The sequence below is a fragment of the Meleagris gallopavo genome, chromosome 23 (genome assembly GCF_000146605.3).
Source record: "Meleagris gallopavo isolate NT-WF06-2002-E0010 breed Aviagen turkey brand Nicholas breeding stock chromosome 23, Turkey_5.1, whole genome shotgun sequence".
Lineage (NCBI taxonomy): Eukaryota > Metazoa > Chordata > Aves > Galliformes > Phasianidae > Meleagris > Meleagris gallopavo.
Window position 1 is genome coordinate 2,197,330 of NC_015033.2, and position 23,333 is coordinate 2,220,662.

General features: G+C 45.4%; 1 protein-coding gene across 2 annotated transcripts in view; it reads right to left on the reverse strand.

Moving 5' to 3' along the window:
- Window positions 1-2,384: 2,384 nt before the first annotated feature.
- LOC104914165 (arginine-glutamic acid dipeptide repeats protein-like) overlaps window positions 2,385-23,333 on the reverse strand; it is a 45,949-nt gene continuing 25,000 nt past the window's right edge. Inside the window, exons 7-8 of one of the 2 annotated variants that reach the window (XM_019622472.2) lie at window positions 18,908-19,006; window positions 2,385-4,497 (exon numbers count right to left, since the gene is read on the reverse strand). In XM_019622472.2, the coding sequence (XP_019478017.1) occupies window positions 4,477-4,497; window positions 18,908-19,006 (120 nt within the window). In that variant the 3' untranslated portion in view covers window positions 2,385-4,476. Of the gene's footprint in view, window positions 4,498-16,017; window positions 17,373-18,907; window positions 19,007-23,333 lie in introns of those variants that run through there. The other variant, XM_019622474.2, reaches the window with a different exon arrangement.

Here is a 23,333-nt window from a genome sequence, read left to right on the forward strand (position 1 = left end):
GGGCCGGGGGCGGCTGGCCGCGCCCCAACGGTGTGCGGGATAGCAGAACGGCCGGGGGCGGAAGGGACCCTAACGATCCACATCTGGCCACGCCGGAGCGCAACCGCGACATTAAAACGCAGCACCGCGTGCCCCTGTCCTGAAGGGCCGGAGCTCGGCGTGCCCTTGCCCTAATAGCAATGCACACGCTGGCACGCACCAACTTCTGCCTACAGGGATGGCGGTAGGCGTCCCGGCCCCAACGTGCCAGGGAACGGTAATGCCCGAAGCAGAAACGCAGCTCTGGGGTCGGTTTAGTGCACGTTGGACCACATCTCTGTGCACACAGGCAGGTGCCACGGTGTGCGAGGGCAACGCGACTGAACAGGGCCCTCCTGAGCTCCCGGCACTGCCACCTCACCTCTATCATTCTGCTGATCTGCTCCCAAAGGGATCTGTCCTTACCTAACCCTGACCCTCCAAACCAGTAGGGCTGCAGGGTGAGCCAGGAACACGCCTGGTGCACGTGTGTGCTGGGAGCTTCCAGCCCTGCCAGCCTCTGCTCACAGCCACCAGCTGCATGTGCATGAAGGCTGCAGGAGAAAAGACTGGCAGCAAGGAAGCAGCCCAGCACAGGCAGAGAGCCGCAGAGCAACGTAAGAGCATCGTGCAGCAGGCAGTGCTCCGTACCTCTGGGCATTTAGCATGTGAAAGGCCTGCAGCTTCCAGGGCACTGAGGGGGAGGTCGCTCCATGGCTGGACCTCTACTGCTTCGTGCTTCCGGGCCAGCAAAGACGGCAGCAGCCCCTGGGAAAGCCAAGGAGCCCTCCTGCCTTTCCCCCAAAACAGCAAGGGGATCCCTGGCTGTGGCTCACTACGTCTTAACAACCACACACAAGCAGCAGCTCCCATCAACTTCAATAGAAAATCTACAACTTAGCAAGGCCTGGCTTTTGTTACTGCCTTTTTAAGAAGGAGTTTATTGTATTGTCCAATACTTCCTGTTCCAGTCCTCCATTAACTTGGGCATGGTGTTCAGTTCTGCCCCCACCTGCAGCAGGAACTACTTTTCTGCAGGTCAGGCACAACAGTGTGCCCCAAAGCGCTTTTAAATATTGAAGAAACAAATCGTTACCACATCAGTGACCTGTGGCTCTCCCGTGTGCCATCAAACAGGCTGCCTGGCAGCTGAGATTTTTTCCTCTCTGCACAAGTGATGTGCAACAAATGGCAGCACAATCGTGCGCTGGCAGAAGGCATCTGGCAACACCAGCACTGCCCTGTAGAACCAAGAGCCTTACAGCTACAGCTGCACAGGAGGGCAGCTCTGGTCAAACAGAAGGGGCTCTAAAGCACAACCATATGAAAATCCAAATTCTGTACTTTGAAAAATTAAGTGAAGCATTTCAATGCCGCCACTTAAGTGTTACTTGAAAATATTACTTATGACAGAACACTGTCAGCTTTACTGTTTGTGCTGTGGCTGAAGGCCATCCGTAACGCAGCTGACAAAAATGCTGTGGATAATTATTATTGTGAAGCAGCATTAGGAAATCCCATGGCTCGCTGGGCCAGTCAATACTGACAGCCCACAGAGATGTTTATGGAGTGGTTACCATGGCTATTGACCAGCCAGAACACGAGCTCTCCTCCTGCCATTTTATAATTTCAGTGGCCCCAGTAAAATTTATTAGATTCTACAGTATCCTGCTCCAATGTCTAAACAGGGAGCTATAAATAACCGGGGAAGAACAAGGAACAAGTATGCTAATGTTTGCATATGCGCTCCGTGCAGGTCCCATATTTTATCCCAAGAAACAAATATCATGACAAGATACACAAAGCCATTATGTTCTGACTAACAGAGCTCAGATGGCATGTTTATCAATGTGATGATAATGCCACTGCAAAGCTGCAGTTAAGGTTATGCGTCAGGGTTTCCATTATCAAGAGATTACAGCCTGGCAGGAAAAATGTGCTGCTGCGTGCTGAAATGCAGCACCCCGGGTTTAGCTGGGAACTGGGGCTCCCGCTTTGGTTTTCTTGTTTGCTGCAGAAATCTGAAGTTTAGCTGGCTCCAAAAGCACACGAGAACAACTCCTAGTGAAAAATAACCCCCTTAATCAATTTAAGAACTTCAAGCAGAAACCTCACGGGCTTCAGATGGGAAGGACAGGAGATAAAACTGTGAATTTTTAAGTGCTACTTATGCCTCTTCTGAGGTAATGCTTCAGTTGGGTTTAGATCAAATAAATTCTCCTTAAGAGGCTCCATGTGTTATTCCATTCCCTTCCCACGACTCCCACCTGGTTAATTAATGAAAAACACATTGTAATGCCACATATTTGCAAACACACAAACAGAGCTTGTGCTGTTCCTCCTTAATCCAACAAATACGGATTTCTTTCAATTTTTCTAAAAAAAAAAACATTTTTTTTAAAATCCCGTCTTTAGACCACATCCAAGAACAACAAGTTCTTCTCTCAAACCTTTCCTTAAATTATGAGTTTATAAAAAGGGAAGTTAGAATGGAAAACAGCACTTTTGTTTTATGACCACGGAAGCAATAGGTGCAGTGCACACTCTGAAGGGCCTAAGATTTGCAAGGCAGACAGCAGCTGAAGTTGTCACCATCTCCCACATTTAATGCACCTTATTAAGTTTTATGGCAAATGCAGTAAGAAGATTTACAGGGCTTTAATAGTTAACAGCAAATAAACACTAAATGCGTAAAAGCATCTTTATTTCCTAAATTTCCCAGGATGAGAAATTATGGCAGTTCTGAAAAGAAAATGAGATTTGGTCTCATCTGCAAAACTCAAAACGTGCAGCACGTTTATAGATGGCCCCAAACAATTTTTAGCATGCAGACATCGCATACGCACGCTGGCTGCATTTCAGCACGCAGAGTACATTTTATTAAAAGCTTGGCTGGGTTTTAACATTATATTTCGCTTATGTGTGTACAGCACAAATAAAGACATTTGCTGATAAGGTTAAATGACACATACTGTCCTCTAGGAACAGAAGTACCCCCATAGCTTCCATAAGATCCATAAGACAAGGTTCAGCCTGAAGATGCCAGCTCTCTTACAAAATTAACTTGCGTTATTCTTTTTTTTCCTCACCACATTAACTTGGCTATAGCCAAAAGTGATGCTAATGTTAGTGGTGTTCTCCCCTCCAAGGAGCTCTGTGCACTCAGAAGCAGGCAGGACCAGTGGGTAAGCTGCCTGGCACTGGGGGAGGACTCGTATCCCAAGGTAATGGGATATTCTGGGTTATGACAGAGTACAGAATGAGTACTGTAACCCTGCAAAGCTCACCTCAAACTCTGTGAAATCAGCCCATTGGGAAAGAACTGTCAAGGAAAACCTATATTCAGGCCTGCTGTGTTCCTTTAATACACCCCGCTGCTGGGAGAACAGGATATGCTTCAACCTCATCTGAACTTCCTTTGTTTTATTGTTTCCTGTCACTACCGTAACTCTGCTTAATGCTTTTTTAAATTTAATTTTGAAGTAGCCAGCACTTTTACCCTTAGCATTACATACTTGTGCTGCTGTTGATTACACCAGTTCACAGCAAGCTTGAAGGAATCACCCAGCTGGCAAACTTGTTTAATGCAAAGACTCCACGAGACTTCCCCAGGTGCCTCTGCAGTTCCCCTGGCTGTGGCGCTGCCTCAGGGACATGCACACATCTCACACCGACCAGCAGAGGCAGCTCAGATCTTTGGGGGAAGATCTGCCTTCAGCCTACAGCACCCAGGGGCTCTCAGGTTGGGGTGAGACTGCTCCGTCCCATGGGCAACATGCAGGTGATCACTTTGCAAAGCAGCAGAAGAGGACAGCTATATAAAAGCATGTGTGCATATTGTTTTTGTAACTAAGATCATCCTTTGCCTCCTGATTATTTTATTCATTGAGCAGATTGCGACTTTAGTTCATACTACATACTAAAACCAAATTCACTCCTATTACATAGTGGTCCGCTTATTTTTCTTGTCAATTTATTACAACAATTGTATTACCGAGACAAAAAAAAGCATCCTTTAAGTTTTATAATATTTTGAAAATAAAAGGTCTTTTTTACTAAGTTAATTTACATCAAGATTTTACAGAAAACCCAACACACCGATGGTGCTCATTAGTAGCAACCTACAGAGGCTCTGATGTTCTCACTGGATTTTCATGTCACCTCTGAGCGTGCATTGCTGGTCATAGAGACATCATAAAAATCAGAGACATCATAAAAATCAGACACCCCTTAGGCCAGAAGAACACCCAGTCCTTTATAAGCAGTAACATGCAAGAAATACATCAGTGGAAAGGCTTTAAAGTGATAAACAACTAGCTGTCCTCCCATTTGGACCCACCTGAACGTGGAGCACTCAGCAGAGGGGCACCATGGAAGTGCAGAGGCGCCCAGCAGCCACCAGAGCCCGTTCCACACATCCCCGCCGTACACAGACAGAAAGTCATTAAGCAGAGTCCCTCAAGGGAATGCCAAAAGATCCTGAAATGATAATGATCCCCCTGCCATGGTGCTGCTCTGGTAGCTTTTGTTTTGAACAATAGATCTCCCATGATACCTCTCGCTTGCTGAAAATATTGGTATTAAGTGAGCGTGAGCACAGCTGTGTGTAAATTACATATATAAACAGATTAGATTTGTATATTTATACTGGATGCAAACACATTAATAGCACATTTGCATACACAGTTGGCTAAATGAGACTGCATGCAGAGCAGGATTACTAGTTACAAACACATTTACTTAGAATTCTCAATAAAGTATTTATGCAGCCATTCTGGAGGTCAGAGTGGATTCATCATCCCATCTCTCCTCCTTACAGTGATGTGCAAATGCTGCCCTGGAGGTGCCAGTCCCCCCCATGCTGGCCTGCAGATAAGACCATCCTGCAGGCAGCACAGCACAGCCTGACTGCTCACCTGAAGGTCCCCCAGATTTGCTCCTCTTTTATTTTCTCAGAAGTGATCTTTTAAGGGGTGAGAGAAACAAAACCGAGCAGGGTGTGAACTGCAGCCCAAACACCAGTTTTGCCCAGCTTGTCCTTCCCCTCTCTGCTTCACATCAAGGACCAATGCCAAACCCTGTAACAAAGGCAGCACACTCTGGGAGGTGACTGAAGCTTTCCCTGAGCTGGGCAGGATCCAACCATTCCTTTTTGAGATCCGGGCTGCTGGGATGCTGCTGACCCCACCACTATCCCTTGCTGTTTTACCAGCCACACTGTGATAGCTATTGCTAGAAAGCCAGGTCTACAATTTCCCCCAACCTGCTGGCAAGGCTTTTATTCTCTTGCAAGTACTGCACCTGTTTCTGTGAGAAGATGAGAAAGAAAACAAACCAACCGAAAAAATAAATCAGTTACACATAAACAACAAGCACTCATTTTTGCTCTCCCTGTGGTCCCGCTGACAGCCAGCACTGGGTGTCTCATTGCACACCCCAACACCAAGGGCTGCCAGGCCATGGCCGCACTGCTGTACCGCACACAGCTGCGTGGCATGGCAGGGCCAAAGCTCCCACACAGTGCTGCCACGCAATGGGAATCAAAGGGCTGCTGTGAGGAACACGCGGCTCCTGCCTGCTCGCTAATTGCTGGGGAGCTGCGGGGAGGCCGCGCTCACACGGCGGGATCTGGTAAATGAGATCAAGTCTGCAGCGCGCCGAGAAAACCAACCTGAGAGCGGCCTGCAGCACACGTCATGCTGACGTACAGATCAGGACTCGGCTGGGTACGAATGCAGCAGCAGAACAGAAAAACCTGACTTTGCTTTCCCACCTTCCAGGAAAGCTGCTCGACAAACAGCCGTGACTTGCTCCCCTCGCAGCCCCCACACTCAGGCCAGCACCCAGAGCGCAGGCTGAGGGCCGCCAACTCAAGCCTGGCCCTGCAGAGCAGAAGCGACATGTAACACGTGCAGGCATTCCCCCGTGCTGCTGAGTGTAATCACTGCCACAGCACAAAACTGGGCACGCCAGCTTGCCCACGTCAGTAAGGAGCCGTGCCAGACAGCAGGGCCCACCTCCTGCAGGCCGCAGAGCTTCCCCAGCCACTGGCTCTGTTCTCATCCTCAGGAAGCGATCTCAACGTCACATCCCTGGTTCACCCCGAGCCACAGCCCAGTCCTCCCTGGGGGCAGAAGCCTTGAAAAACCACCAAACATGGGACTAGCACAGAAAGGGCCGGCTGTGACACGGCAGCTGACATTCCTGGTCCCCAAACACCCACCCACCCACCCTTCTACAGAGGCATTTTCAGAATTAAAGAGAATGTCCCATATTTTTTGTGACCCAGGCAAACAAAACCATTTGCTGCTGCCAAAAGACAACAGCAAGCTTCTGATTATACCTCAGATTACGGTTTCCTGCACACTGAGTCCCCTCTGATTACTTTAAGCTGCTGTTACAAAGTTGTCACACAACAAAGCCTTCTTGCACATCACATAAATAAACAGAGTTTAAAAAGAGTGGGACAGAGTTACTTCCCAAGGACATGCCTCCTTTCCCACTGGACATCTGAGAGGATCTCTCAAGATAGATAAGTAGCAGAAAGTCAGCACTTAACCTGCAAACTTCTATAAAAAAGGGTTGTTTTTTTGTTTCTTAAAGACTAATGCTCACCCACAAATGGTGAAAACGCACTTTCTTAACAAATATAAAAATATAAAAATAACAGTTCCAATGGTAATTTGTTTTGAGCAGGATGAAACAAGATGAAAGACAGAATCCAGCAGCAGAGATCCAAACAACACGTCTAACAGCATGTGCAACGTGAGCCAAAACCCAGCTGCACTCCTCACGCATCGCTTTGGAGCATCAGCCTTCTTCCTCCCCTTCTCCAAATCTCAATCACACGGAATACTGTAGGAAGCACCTCTGTCTGCTCACACAAAGCAGATCTCCATTAAATCTCCAACACTTAACACCCCGGCTCCAGGCACTAGCATGGGTGGGCACCAGGCCACAAAGCCAACAGCCAACCCGGGGCTTAACACAAAGTAAGCATAGCTTAAACATCCAAGTATTTCCATTTCCTTCCCTCTTTCATAGTGTCATTGCTGTCCTCCTGCACAGCGACACCGTGCACAAAAAGCTGCGCTCAGGCTACCTGCAATGTGCTGTATGATCCTTTCAAGATCCCATCACACTATTTCTAGTGGAAGTTCCCTATTGTGGAAATATTGCTCCTCTGGGATTTCGAGCGTTATTGTCAATTATTCTGGAGGCTGCATTTCTGCTGTCAAACAGCGACTTTCTGCAAATGACAGGAGGAAATGAACAAAACCATTTCAAGAACTCCCATGCTTTAGAGCAACGAACAGATCCAAGAATAATGAGACAAAATGGTGGCAAGAATCCCCAAGGAAATTACCCATATAGAGAGGCAAATATTTCTGCAGATGACTTGACCAAGTAAATAATTAAACAGCGGGGCTGTTTGCAGTTACAGTGCCCACATCTGAGTCCAAGCACCAAGACAGACCCCTGCAAACCTCCCAGATGTCTCAGGATACAACTACCGCTCACTGCAGAGCGATTGAGACAGCACAGCTGGCTGTAAGAAATACTAGCCACGACAAAAGTCAAATTCCAAGCTAGGAGATATTGTGAGAGCATTTCCTGTATTGAGCAGAAAGCAAACTCCATCCTGAACAGCAGTCCTGCATCCCGCTGCACTGCTCACAACAAAAATGGGATTGATGTTTCAAGAATTTGATAAGTTTGTATTTCGAGAAGTGAAAATTCAGTAATTTGCACTCCCACTTCGGATGGTACACTATCACAAAACCTGCAACACCTGAGACCAGAATGGGCATATCCAGAACAATCCAAATTTCATATAGCTCTTCAGTCATCTCAGATGTCTCAAAGTCCAAGATTACCACTCATTTTTGAACCCGTGTTTTTCAACCATCCCTGAAACCTCTATTATATGAAAATTCTGCTAGTCAAAATGTTAGAACGAGCAGTCTCTGGGGAGCCTAGGGACACAGCACTGTCCCCATGGAAAGGCAGCAGATTTAGCAAGTCAGCAAGCCCCCAGATCTATCAGCCGACCAGACAGCACAGCTTGCAGCTCCTGCTGGTGTGGGTGCAATCAGCAGGCAGCCTGGGCACCACAATCTGCATGAAGATGCTCCCGTCAAGGCTTATACACTGGTAGCTGAATTATCAGGACTGATTCTTTTCCTCCCTTTAGAACTACAAACCCTTTGCACTGGGAATTGAGTTCCTTGCAAGCTCCTGTGACACAAGAACCCACACTACAACCTGCATTGTTCAATTATCCATTCCATTTTTGTCCCAGGTATGTAAGATCACAGTGAGTGACTGATGCACTTCTGCTACACAGCCATCCAATTACTGAGGAAGACGTTGGCTCACACGGTGATCTTGGCGCTAACGTATAAGAGTAGCTTAAAAAAGCTGCAGATGATTCATAAGTTCCCTTTTTCTTTTGTGTAAGGGCCTCTGAATAAAAACATCTAGCGGGGGGAGAGGGAGGGAGACAACATGGTGCCAAATACGAAAAAATAATCCATGAATAAAAGAGGAAAGAAAAAAAGAATTGGAAACAAAGGACCAGGAACACACACATAACAAAGGGAAAGGTGTCAAAGGAACCACGAAGGGGGGGGTGGTGGTGGAGAAGCAGTGCTGAGATGCTGAAATTACTTCCCAGAGTAAATCTGGACAGTATCCTCCAAAACAGATTGAGTCCTTTGAACAGCCTGCACCCCAATAAAACAGAGGTGCCCCCTTTTCTTTCTCCTGTTCGTAACAAATGCAGGGGTTGATTTCAGGGCTTGACATTTCTGCAGTCTGGGTGGGGGCAGTGTGCCGGGATGCTTACTTGTCTCTTCAAAACACATAAGCCCCCGTCTGGTCAATCTCTCCACGTGGCCTAAAAGCTATATAAATCTGAGAGGATACCATGAATAGGGGCTGAGGGGAAAGAGTAAGGAAAGGAACAAAAGAGGAAGATGGTGGCTCGCAGACAAGAGGATGGGGGAGCAAGTGAGATAACAAGGGGCCAGTACAAGCTGAAGCAAAACCACAAACCCAGGCGTGATGCACACCGAGTTCTCACCACAGTATCTTCAAAACCACAGCTCATGAAAGTACAAAAGCAAGGCTGAAAAAGGAGCACGGAGTGGCAGCTTCTGATTGCACCCTCACCAGCAAAATGTGGCCTTTACGCAGCACTGAGAGGAGGAAGGAAGAGCAGAGCCAACTGCACCAAACCGCTGCAGGAGCGCACTTTATTTACCAGCTGCCCAGGGACTGCCTGGTCAGCTTCCTCTCTGCTGATGATACAAACATTTAAAAGGTACTTGGCTGCTATGAAACGGGAGACAGCATTCTTCCAAGGGGGCATTTCCACTCTCCAACCTATGCAGCTCCCCCAGCACTGGCAGGCGCTCAGCATCCCGCTGGATCAGCTCCTTATTTGCTGTCACATTCTCTTTATGGCAGTATAATCATTAGCTTTACTGGCGCTGTTACCCTTCTAACTAATTAGGAATCTTGGACGGATGCAGAAAATGATTAATATTTAGTCTCTACGCGCCTGCTACAGAAGCAGCCTATTATCAAACAAGTGACACCTCCACAAACTTAAATAAAATAATGGCTCCCATAGAGGGTTCAGAGCTGCTGACAGAATGGCAAGTGATTTAAGTAACAGAAAGCTGAGCAACTGGTGATGGATCACAGTTTTCTCTCGCACTCTGTTACAGCCTGTAATAGAACAAATGATCATTTTTCAGCCTAATTGAATATGGCCACCCCGCTTATGTGCAAAAGGAGACAAAGCTATCTAATTTGCTTCATTAAAATGCGTTTTTTTATGTCATCTGAAAGATTTAAAAAAAAAAAAACCGGTGCTGTTGATAGAGAAGATTAGAAAAATAAAATTTATCATGCAAACAGAACTTGCAAATGAGGTGTATCTTGGCATTCACACTGCTTATGCTTGTGTGGGAAAGATAAGTCCTGAGCGCTAAAGCACACAGAGCATCCATGTTGTGACAGTAATCACAGCTCCTTAAATAAGAACTATGTCACTATAGCAATTTGATGAAGAATTTTGTCATTTTCTGCTGTACCAGCCACTGGTCCCTACTAAATACGTCTGAGCTGAGCTGCCAGGCAGGATCATAGCAATTCCAGTGACAGTTGAGAAGTTACTCCAGTTTTGCAGTCGGGGTTTTTTTGGATAGCTATTAGAAAAATGAAAATAGCTGTTAAAAATCAGTCTTTTCTGACATCAAAATCAGAACTTAAGCAAGAGCAGCGTGTTTCAAAACCAACCTTACCTATGCTCAGACGTCCCTTTTCCATAAGTCACAACCACACGGTTTGGATTCTGCGCTGCAGTGGGAGCCTCGTCACAGCTCCCAGGGACACCGAGTCCCCAGCACAGAGGGCAGTGCTTCTGCTGCTCCTCCAGTGCCATTTTTGAAGGAGTTTTCTCTGTAAGTGACTAAGCCAGCACTTATGCCTCCCTTTTTTTTTTGTGAGCTAACACCTTCCATCAGCTCTAACAAGTTGCCACTTTCACAATTAAAATCCATTAGGAACGTGGTGGAGCCCATGGCAGCACACAGCAGGTGCCTGCATCCATCTCCTCTCCCCCTAAATTCTGTGCAACCACACATTTTCCCAATCCTGCACTCACATAAGACAAACACGAGGGCACAGCCCATCCTTCTGCCAAGCTGCAGTGCTTTTTGCTTTGGAGAACAAAGACAAAGAAGCAACATATGAAAACCTCTGCATCCTTTACAGCAAAAGGTGCTGCATCAGACACACCACACCAGAGGGCTTTTCACAGGGAAAGTCAAGGCTATGACAGCATGCCAAGGTTTCAAGAGGAAAAAAAAAAACAGCAAAGAAGTCATCTTGCTACGTCGGTGACAGTGTTATTCCTTAGGTTTTGGAGTTTCTTGGTGCATTTTCAAAGCAAATTCTTGGAGCAGCAAATTGCTGCTTCCCACAGCTCCCTCAGCACAAAGCAGAGATCTGCAGCTGCCTGTAAGCCCTGCGCTCCGGGCACTCACTGACACAGCTCTGCCAAAGGCAAGGTGTGCAGAGATGCTGGACGTGTCCACCACATGGAAAACCTCAGAGCACTCAGTGTAGTAATACGTATCCATGGAAAGTGCAGTTGGGTATTAAGGAGGTAAGGATCCCTTAGATTTCCATTTAACGCCTTAACTCTACCAAATCACTGACACGACAGGGCCACTGAAAGTATCTGAAATCAGCACCAGGACTGCAGGCTGTCACCACCCCCTGTGAGCCAGCAGACTTCCATAACCCACCTCTCCAAAGCGTTAAAAAGGTGAAGTTGAATTTAATTCACGCTCCTTAGAGCTGAATGAAAAAAATCTTCTGAAAACAGAGAGCTCAACGATATATTTAAATTAATACATTCTTTTCAAAGCCACAGAAACCCTCACGCTATCCCAAACGCTGGGTTAACGCACAGCAAGGAGATGAGTCGGACAGCAACCCAAGGCCCATTCTTAAATTAGCATTCAGAAGGGGAAGCAAATTGAAACGTATCCTGTTAAGATTACCAAACCTAAAAGTTAACCGTGCTATTAACAAATACAGGTCGTCATTACAAAAATATAAACTTCAGAATTTGGGAATTAAGTGCATGTACAAAGAAGCAGAGAACAGACAGATCAGCGAGATGTAAGCAAGACAGCTTTGCTATGTGGTATCTTTTAGAAATTAAGTTAAAAAAAAACACCTGATAAAGGGGAAATCTACTCTGATTTCAATCAGTCCCATGGTTCTGCTTGCTGTGGTGAAAGCACCAACCCTACAGCCCTGCAGAAGGGCTCCCCGTCCCCTCCTGATGCTCTTGCTGCCAATGCTGTGCCTCAGTTTCCTCCTAGAGAAGAAGGAGATGTAAGATGACGTTCCATTGGAAGCAGATTCTGGATCTCTCAGCAGGCAGAAGTCTGCATACGAGTGCGGAGCATGCAGACAGCCCTGATGGGGAGAAGCAGAAGCTGAGCCCCACGGCATGCAGGCAGCACCAGAGGCACTGTGTGCCCCACAGCACTGGGCAGCACGCTTTGTTCCAGCCCAGCCATGGGCTCACACCTCTGCACGACCCTGCTTGACGCGTGCGGACACCGAGCACTGCTCCAGCTCCGTTGCTAAGAAACTACCAGGATAGCTTTTTGGGCCCTCTTCATCTATAAAATAACCACTCTGCCCTATGGGAGAACAAATGCAATCTCTCAAGTCCCCCCAGTGTCTTGTTCTCGTTTTTAAATGAACACAGAAGGATGATGGAGGACGCCAGGCGGTGTAAGCCATCTCCATTTTTAAGACGCCCTTGAAAATGAGATGAAAAACATGGTTTCAACAATCAACCGCCGTCGTATTTATTAATCTTCCAAGCAGCAGATTCTTTCCCTGTGGCAACAGTGAGCTGCATGCACGTCTTCTGCCTATTACAGACCTTCCTGTAGGAAACAAAGCACAATACCAACTTCTGCGAGCACCTACCAGGTACTGAGCTTACAGCAGAGCTCAGAGCGTGGCTTCCCATCCCTGCACTCAAACAGCTTTCTAAGCCGTGGCAAGTGGCCAGTGTAAATATTTGCTGTGTTATTTTGGGGGATCAGCAGTATGGTAAGCACTTAATAGATAAAAATATTCCGCACCAAGGCAGAAAGACGACGAATCAAGAAACATATGGCAGCTAAAGCAAACAAAAAACCATAATGGTATTGTTAAGAAAAGGCTAACTTATGTGGCAGCTGTGGAAAGATCAAGATTAAGGAAAGCAGTGAAATCGCCCATTTTGAAGCCAAGGTCACCGATGGGATTTATAGATTTATCCCCGAAGGCAGTCTTTGCTGAACATGAAATGCTGAAATTATTATTATTTTTTTTTAACCTACCCCCACTCCGTTCGGGCTATCTCATTTGCTGGAGGCTTTTAAAATTCATTCCTCTTCACAGCTGGTTAAACAATGGAATCTTTCTGCAAACTAAAAGGACAAAATTGATTGCCCTACACAAACTTTTCTGCACGTATAATTGATTTTTAATTCACTGTCTCATTTCCGAAAGGACTTGACAATAAACTCGGTGCTGCATGTGCAAGATCGATCCCTTTAAACAATGGCTCGGATCAAATTCTGATGCAAGTTAATCACAACCAAAGAGATGGATACCCTTTGTCTAAAAAGCTGGTTTTAAGCTCAATTCACCTTCTCTCACCACATTATTTTCTGGCTGGATTACAGCACATCATTTCACATCTCCTTCAGCTGCAAGCTAACTGTAATTTATGCAACTTTTAAATAACCATTCTGTTTCTCAAGCAGAAAAGCCTGATCCTTCCTCAGTTACTTTTTACTGTTTTTTTTCTTCAGCTACAACTTCCTTCATTCTTACCTAAACAGAGCCCTTACTGGCCTGCGGCTTATCTGTAGTTTTGGGTGTTTGCAATATCAATTCTCCATTGAAAATTCTCGATTAATGCAGCAGCAGAAAGCACCATATGAGTCCTGAAGTCAGAAAGCATTCCTAGGAACTGCTACTACGAAGCCTTGCTTTCTGCTCTTGGTGGATAAAAAATTAAAGCTGAGAGGTAAGTGATATCTTAACCTCCTGGGCCCACCCATTACTCATGCCCTGCAATGCCAGCCTCCTTTGCACACATCCCTTTGGTTTTTTCTTCTTGCTATTTAGAGGCTCAGTTCCCATTTTGCTATGAATTACATTTTCTATATCTGCCACATAAACAGTAAATAAAATTCATGGTATTTTTGCCCCAGTAAGCAGCTCTGTCTTCCAGTGCCTCTGAAAAGCCTGGCTTCAAAGGAGCGAGCAAAGGAAACAAGGTTTTCCCGAGCAGATATTCCAAAAAGGGCAGATGAGAGATATCTGAAGATGATTTGAGGCAAAGAAGCCAGGCAAATAAATACGTATATTTTGCATAAGTAATGTCTTGACCAGCTCCACTGGATTACAAATACTCACACACACGTTTGGGAATTAGTTTGCCGTACCTCGTCATATTTGGCAGAAGGATCTCCACTTGTATTTTATGACAAATGAGCTTTAAGCTGAAGCCAGGTGTGGATATTTTAAAATTTATGAACGTGTAAATCCATGTACATGGCCAATTAAGGTTTATCACCAGCAAGGATTAACCATCCCTGCACATAAATGTAAGGGGCTGTTGGAATCTGGGTTGTTTACCTCAACTGCTCTACATCAAAAGCAACGTAAAATATTTAAAGGGCAGCATATTTCATGATAAAAGCCAGTTATCAAGGATGTCACAGCGTGTCATTGGCAGTTCTGCACGGAGATACACAAGTAAAACCTCCTTCCCATGGAACACTTTGCATTTTGAGAACTGAACATGGGACCGAGGGGAGGAGAAAAGGGAGGAAGAATCCAAGCAATAATGCAGAGCTGCCGCCTCCCCTGGCCTCCCTTAACTTTGGAACACCATCCTGAGTTGTAAAGGCCTCGTCAGTGTTCTTCATCATCAACATCTCCATGCTAATGAGGAGCACTGTTCCATGCAGCAAAAGCCTCCCTGCGCAATAACTGCAACACGCAGCAGCAGTGAACTCTGCCTTCAGCAAGCATGCATAAATAAACAGAATTAATAACTACCCAAGTGTGGACGGGTGACTTAATCTGTTTCGATTAGATGCAGCTCAGCCTGAGGCTTTTGTGTTATTTAAAATGTGTTCATCATGTTTAATTAAAAACCTAATAAACTAGAGGTTCTTTTAGTTCTGATTTGTATTTCTCTCTCCCCTAAGCCATATTGATTTGGTGCTACTTTTGATAAAAAGACAGAAAAAAGCACATTCTGGATATAAACAAAAACAGGAGAGAGAATCAGCAGAACAGCTGCACAAAGAACTGGGCTATTTCTGCCACCATCCCCAGTACGTAAGGCACAGCAGAATCGAGCACCATAAAATTAACAGAATTTAAGATGAACATTGTGCTCTTTGTAAGGACAGTCATTGGATAGGTTACCTATGGGCACATAAAGCTCACTTATGGACCTGGAGCAAGGGTGGGCTCAGCACTGTACCAAACAGCTCTGAAATGATGAAAGCCGCTTTCAGAGCACATTTAGCCTCACAAGGGTGGAAATCCTATTAGGACATGTTTTCTTGTGAAATATTTCCACTGAAACCACTTCAGAAAACACGGGTGTTTCAATCCCACCTAAACCAAAAGCACCAAATGACTGTGGTTCCAGGCCTGACATCTGGGAAAGGAAAGCAGCACATCCTTGAGACAAGCTCCAGAGTTTAAATAGAGGTGCTCACAGTTTCAGGCTCACTGTAGCCATTCTCCAAAGACAAAAAGCTCTGAATTCAGTGTTTCAAAATACATTTTCAATGTCATTTTTGAAACGTTTCCAACTGGAGAAGACGAATTGCCCAGCACCACGCTATTCCTAATAGGGATTTTCTGACTGCTCCTATCAAGAACGCCTGGATTCCATCAAAGATGCACAGTGAGCCATTTTTAGAGGTGCAAATGAGATGCAGGTAGAGTTCATTTCTCCTGCCATCAGCTCTGGCCCAAGCACTGCACCTACCTCATACTGCACTGCCTCCTGCTTGCAGCTCAGCACTACCAGGTCTGACGGCTGCTCTGCAGGGCACTGATGTTAGAAGCCAAGCTCTGCTCACCCAGCCACTGCTGGGATGGATGCTGTATGGTGGAGCAGCAGCTTTGCAAACAGGAAGCAGCTGCTGCCCGGGCTGCTCATAGATGCATCAGAGCAGAAGTTGTTTCAGCCGGTTCGATGAGGCAGCAGGGAAGACTGGTTTTCACAGCACACCCCTGAATTTACATACTGGAATGAGGAAGGTTAAAAATAGCCAAAGGTTTAGAAACCCAAGGGAGACAGCAAGCCTCCATCTTCATATTTACTGAGCCTTCCATTTAATTCAATCACTGGTAAATTTTATCCTCTATTTAATTTGATCTAAAGATCTGTAACCACTTCATCAGTAGCAAAAATAACTTCCATCCTTTATTTTAATCAGTCCCGATCACCGCGAGGCAGCTCTGACAGAATACTTTGGTCGCAGGCAGCAAAGTAGGCTTCATTAACAAGAAAGGCTGAGTCTTTAGGCAACACGTGGTCCACAGAAACAGTTAAAAGCTGATGGCAATAAATGTGAGCCGTTGGTACGGTGTTATATCATAAATACTATTAAGTACTGTGGAAAGCCATGCTGGACAAAGCCAGGCTATCACACGCACAACCAAATGAGCCTGGGGAGGGAAGGAGGGTACCAGAGGAGTCACACAGCACTGAGCTCCCTTCCCAGCCTCAGTTAAGGACATTAACCTGTCAGAGCTCGGTACTGATGCAGTACCTTCCTGCTTAAGACAAGTTACAGCAATTAACTGGGCAGTTCCCTACTGGGCCACGGGAAAAGATTAAACCCAACACGAACAGGGACACAGTTTGGATCCGGGTCTTCCACTTTCCTTCTGCAAAATACTCTGGCGTAGAGTCACCATGCAGCTGTAGCACTCTGCGTGTCACACAGGAAGAGCTTTCCTCAGGTTTGCAGAGCCAGCAGCAAGGAAACTTGCCTTGCAAGCCCCAGGAAGGCTCAGGAGTGCAGTACAGCTGCTTTAATCTGGAGTTTTCTACCAACTGCCAGGGACAAACAAGCTATGAAGTTCTGCAGGTGGAGCTTAGCCGTCTATAAATAAGAGCACAGTTTGATCTTTGGCTCTGCTGAGGCTGGAGGGCTGCCAAACGTTTCTGGAAACTTGGAAGGAACAGAACAGGAACAAATATGATAAAATGAGCTGCAACTGACAATGATTTATAGAGTTAATGATCATTATTCTGTACTCACAGGGTCTGCACTTTCAGAGTCATGTTTCACTTCTCAATAAACTACGCTTTTTCTTATTTGTAAGGTTTTATTCCTATCATTTAACGTTGATCAAAATCCCTGAGCTGCAGCAGCTCTGACATTCTCCGCATAGTGCAGCTGATGGAAAACACAAGGAGAGTGAAAAATACTCTGCACAGAAAAAAAGGAGTTGGCAGCGCACAATTCAACCGCTCTACGGAAAGAATGTGTGCAGAGAGCACAGGGAAGAGCAGTGCGAGTACAAACACACCAAACACAGGGCAGAGCACTTGAGGTATTTGTTCCAGCAGTCCTGCCCCAAACAAAATGCCCTGTGGTGACAAGATGACCGACAGCCTTATTAGGAAGCTGTGTTCAGCTTTTTTACTCCTCCTCTCCTCTGCCGCGCTGCTCTGCTGGCACACCATCCTCTTCCACTCCACCACTTCAGGCGCTCTCCTAACCACAAAGGCTCTTTGTTGGATTTCAGAGTAAGCCTGCTTCAAGACGGTTGGTTATGCAGCCCTGCCTACCCTCGTCTAGCTCTTACAGAACAGCGTGTCTAAGGGGAGAGTTGCTTTCCTATTTTACTGCACACCACAGCCTAATTACTGACCTACGAAACAACATTTCTCCATTTTCACAGGTTGTGCACACTGTGTGCAGCGTGCTGGGGAGGCACATTTCCTTACAGGTTACATCTCACACAAACCCACTGCGTTAAACACATTCAACATCAGCATCAGCATGCAAAATATTTTTAGGCTGCAATCCAAGTGAACTTGTTCAGCACTTTTCTACTGACGGGCAGCAACAAATGCACAAGCATTTCTCTGCTCACAATCAGACACGGAAGTGCTAGCTTAAGCCACAAGGTGTGATAAAATGGACTCCAAATGCTGCCAGAAAATGCAGCTTTTGCGAGAGATGCAGCAAATATTGCTATTTAGTCCGCAGAAATAAGAACCTGTTTGTTAACAAGCTGCCAGCAGCTTAACAATCGACTACTTGCTCCCAACTTCACGTGATTTATTGTTGTTTACAAGCCTACCAAACACTTCTATAAGCACAGTTGCATTATATCATACCTATAAAAATTAAGCCAGCAGCAAACTCACAACCGCAGCAATTAAACTGCAGAACAAACCAACCACAAGGAGAAGCTCCTTTGCCCTCTTAATTCCTGCACAGATACCATCTCCCCCACATTCCAGAAAAAGACAACCTCAAACCAATACCCCAGAGGGTATGCAACAACCTGCAAGTGCTGTAGAAAAGAACCAGCACTGGATGGGTGCAAATCCCCCAGCAATTTCAGCTCCCAACCATGAGAACGTAACACTGCACTGGGTATTTGCCCCAAATCCATCCTGTCCGTACATTATTTCAGACGTATCTTTGGATAAGATGGCTGCACTCTTTTCAGCAGAGTTTTGGGGCCTGACAGCTTCTACATACTTCAATGTAAATAGTGATGGTGTGATCCCACCTTTTGTCTTATCTTCTTTTGTTCTGTCCGTTGGCAAAGGCTCATTCATCAAGTACTACGCCAGTAAACAATTTCTAATATCTCATATGAGGGGGAAGGAGGGACTTAACCTCTGTGCAGGGGAAATCCTGCTATCTAACCTCCTTTTCGCCAGCCTGTGCTGGCACTACTGTAAGCCTCCTCCAATACCAGCAGGTCCAAATCAGGGATTTGTAATTGTCCTACTTTAATTAATGAACGGGGCCAGCCTGCCTGGAGGTGAAAGCAGAAGTTAAACTGAGAGCCCAGAGGTTTTCCAGCTGTTCTCCTACCCTACAGAGTCCTCACAAGTCGCTCAACCTTCTCCCCTCCTACTAACTCTCCTCCTCCCCTAACTCAGATTCGTGCAAAACTATCCTGCGTGACAAATTATTTGCCTTATTTCCCATAAAAATAACTTTAAAAAAAATTAAAGAGAAGGAAACACGAACTATAAGGCTGAGGGGAATATAATTCATTTCCCTACCACTTCATCTTCAGTCCAACACTTCTCAATCAGTTTGGGCACAGGCTTCTTCACCAAGCGCTGCAGGGCTTTTCCAGCATCGTAGTTACTTTCATGTAGCTAAAAAATAAAGACAAACAGAACGTTCAGTGGCATTAGCAGTGATCTGATATAGGAGAAAAACACTCAAAGGGGCCACATGAGATGTTCTACACCTCATTATTTCTACTGTTGATATATGAACTGAAATTTAAACAACCTGAAGGTAATTAGCATTTTATTAGTAGAAGAGAGAGCATTAAAACAAGTATGTTTTCCTCTCCCTTCCTGGATTTCTCCCAGATGACATTTGAGGCTGCTGAAGATCTGTGGTTGACTTTTAAAAATGTATCTTTTACATCAGAAACTCCAAGGAAATCTTAAACAGCTCCATCACGTTCCTTCCCAAAAGGAGCTGCCTTTTATGCAGCAACATTTTGTTTAGATCAGTGCAGCCAACTGGAAGGACCAACACACAGGAGGGATTAGAAGCCACGCAATGTCAAGTTTACCATCCAGAAAGATCTTCTGACAGATTTGTATTGCATTGCAAAGACCAATGTGTGGTTAAAAGACATATATGGAAAAGAAACGATCGCTACAGATGAGTACAGGAGTACATAAAGGCAACTAGGGATGTCTAAGTTGACATTACCATTTCAGATGGTCACAGCCTACAGCGTACCTTATTTTCTACCATAAAGTAGATATCTATTTGATCAAAAGCTGTCTGAAGCAGACAGCAGGCATTTAAATCAGGGTGAAGTAGAAAAAACAACCACACTGGGGGAAAAAAACATTCAGCAGTGAACCATGAGAATCTCCAGCTCTGAACTTGTGATAGAAAACACATAGCAGGCTCCTGATTTATTGCCTGTCCTATCCTCCAAGTACAGTGGGATTTAAGAAACCCAGAGGACAAGTCAGGAGCCTGCTCTACATCTTCTGAAAGTGATCTAAAAGAAAAAGACACATTGCTGGGATGACAGAAACTGAGTTATCTCCCCCCACCCGGAAGAATGATTTGCATGCAAACTTCCCTATAAAGACAAGCTAGTTTTTCTAACCAAGGTTATTGACCCTCAGACTTTTATAGACCCTGAAAAATGCATTCGCAATATGGGCAACCAAAATATGACTCCATACACTGATTACCTCCTGCTATTACTCTTGTCCAGAACTTATTCCAAGCCCTTTGCATCCCACTCTTCAAAAGCATCCATGCTGCTATTCCTGCAGCCCACTGCCCTCAGGAAACATTTCAACAAGTACAGCTCCTGAACTTTTCCCAAGACTGGAGAACTGAACAGGGATGGAGATAAAACTACTGAACAGTGGGGAGCTATTAACTACTTTGTCACTATTGATGCAGCTACACCAAAACCTGATTGCAGGAGCAGAAAAAAAACCTCACTTTTCTCATGTCAAAAGGCTCAAATCTTAGACCTGAATTCTGCTTCGAATAGAAATAGCATGAGATTGCTTTCTTACTGCTCACTTCAGCTCCCCGTACCTCAGCCAATTCAGAAATAGTGATTATGAACATCTGACAGCACTTGGAGCCCTTCCACCCAGGGCCACCTCCAAGCACACCGGTGTGATCTCCTATTTCCCTTTGTTTCAGCTCACACCATAAGCTCGTGGGGCACAACAACTTTTCCATACCAAGTCTTCATACTGAATGCAGTGGTGTGGTTCAGGGACTCCTGAAAGCTGCAATAAGTAAATTATGCCAACTAATTACCATCAAGTCTAGGTGATTCCTATCAAGAAAAGGAAAGAATTGTGAATCAGGATAGATAGGAGGGGAAAAGCAAATCACTCACCCTACAAGGTTTTGATTTTATTGAGACTAATAATAACAATTAATTTCCACTGAAAACCAGTTTTGAACAGTTGTCACAGTAAATAATGTCTGAGAAAGGTTTGTGCATTGACTCTGAAGGTCACTATACAAAAGTTGCAGAAGGAATGAAGCCAAATGGCAACTTAGTTCACTGAGAGGACATACACAGCAAAATATGGGCATGATGGACGTATGCAAAATGCTTCCTTAAGCAGAACCCCCCAGTTCTGAGCCACAGAGCAGAAGACTCAGCAGCTGAGCAGGGCTCTGCAGCTGTGGGAACAAAGCACATCTGTGCAGTGCCCACTTCTGCACCCTGCCTCGTCCGCTCACACCGCTGCAGGCTTTTATTAGCTGGTACAACTGTTAACACCCTTTTTTATTGAGAAAGTGAACTTATTGCAAAAAAAAAAAAAGCCATAAGTGGGCAGGAAATTTCCCAGGCTGCAGTGCCCATCTCACACCAGGCACTGCAGTCTGTTGCAATGGGGCACTTTGCAAAGCGGTGGCATTGTGGGCCACAACACGATTGTCCCTGTTACTTCATCAGCATCTCAGCGTTCTGCCCACGGATGCCACAGAACAGACTGTGCCATTCTGCAGAGCCAATCCACCTGCAGTACAAAGCACACTAGGAATTACTTTTCCTTGTGAAGTCTCAATGTTATATTGGAAATAACAGCTAATTTATTCTATTCGCTGTGAAATTTCAGTTCCGAGTAATTTTGTGCTCCTCTGTAACACCTGCAAGCTGAGTTTCCAGAAAACAACTCAATAAACAATCCCTCCTGAACACCTGAAAGAGGCTCAAAGCCACACAAGACAGCAGTCAGCTGCAAAATCAGAAGCATCCTCCTGCATGCACAGCTCCTGCGGGGGGGATGGAAGCCTCATCAGCAAAGAATCAATTAGCACACAGTGGGCTGTACTCTGCACAGACTGGCTCAGATCTTCTAGTAACAGTAGGAACAGCTCTTGAACTGATAAGGTGTTCTCACCTCCAGCAAGTCACCGAGGCGTTCAGAATTTGCTTATACTTGAGGGACTCTTCTAAAGAAAGTTACGTGCTTCTAAGAATGAAAGGTCACTGCTGGCAAAGACCTCTGACAGCGATATGGAATGTGGGTTTAGAACAAACAAGCTGCACTTGGTCGCCTGAACTTTCTTCCCTTACCACCAGCTGAAATCAGGCTCACATTTGGAGCCGAGACCAATACTGCACTGATACTGGTGCCAGGTAACATCATGGGAACAAGGAAGAAAACTAGATCAGAATCATTTCCTACTTACTTGAGCATTTGATTTGGCACCTGTACAACTTGTACTCCATGCAGCAGATGCAACCGTATGCAGCATCACAGAAGGACCAGCTGCCAGAAGTCATTTCATGGCACACCAGGCCACCAGCAGCACATCCCATTGCCAGCCACTGCCTGAGAGTGCTTCATGGAGCCCACTTCCTCCAAACCCACTGCCACAGGTGACATTTCCCAGTGTACAACAGAGCATCCCAACACACAGCCTGTATGTATGTACACAACACTGGCTCCATGCAATTGGAGCAGGGATGTACCCCTGCATAAGCCCCAGTGATAAGAGCAGGCAGCCAAGGCAATGCCAACACACAGCACAAATATTCAAACAACACTATTTTAAACAGCTTTTATAACCTTTCTTTTTTCAAGCCTCCTGTGGTATGCACTACCTACCTGAAGACACAAAAATAAAGTCTTTTCTATAAAGCATGCACTGATTTTTCTCCTCATCTTCACTCCAGCACTGGGAGCACATCCATCCCAACATCAGGAGGACTGTTTGCTTTGCCAGCTCACCTTGCAAATGTTTTTTTTCCCAGCACACGCCACCACCTAAGAGATTTTTCACCTCGGAAATTCAGCAGTGTTTTGATAACAGTGCTTCTGTTCCCTCCCCCTCAAAAAACACACAGCGATGCCAAAGCCTCTGCGTATCCAGGAGGGGATCTTTGCTCTGCCAGCAGCACCTCCCTGAAAATGTGACTTTTACAGAGGGGAAAAATGCTTTAGGAAGCACCAGGACAATGCAGCAAAAGGAGACGTACATTTCTGGGCAAGAGCCAGAGTTAAATCTGCTTCCTTCAGCCTCGCTGACGGATCCTTCTCTGCTGATTGCCTTTGGTCATTTCATATATATGAGCGCTTTATTGGCAAGCAACTTGAACATATAAATAACAGCTAATGATGACTGCCTATGGTTTAATTAACTTCTGGTTGAACTTGTCAAGTATTGCTATAAACACGAGATTACCATCCTGTCACCAAGAGAATTACTGTTTTCGGTGTTAAAAATCTGCCATCTGAATTTCGAACCGCTGTGCTGTGATGTATGTACACAACTGCAACAAAAGGAATCAACACAAACGTACTCACACCTTAAAACAGAAAATAAAGCCATTTCTGCATCGCTGGGCCAGATTTTAGATTAAAGGCATTCTGAAAATGCACATATTCTGAAAGCCCATTTATATTCCAACAGCCATTAAACAACTCTGGATCACAGGGAAGCCTTATTAGCATCAGAGCT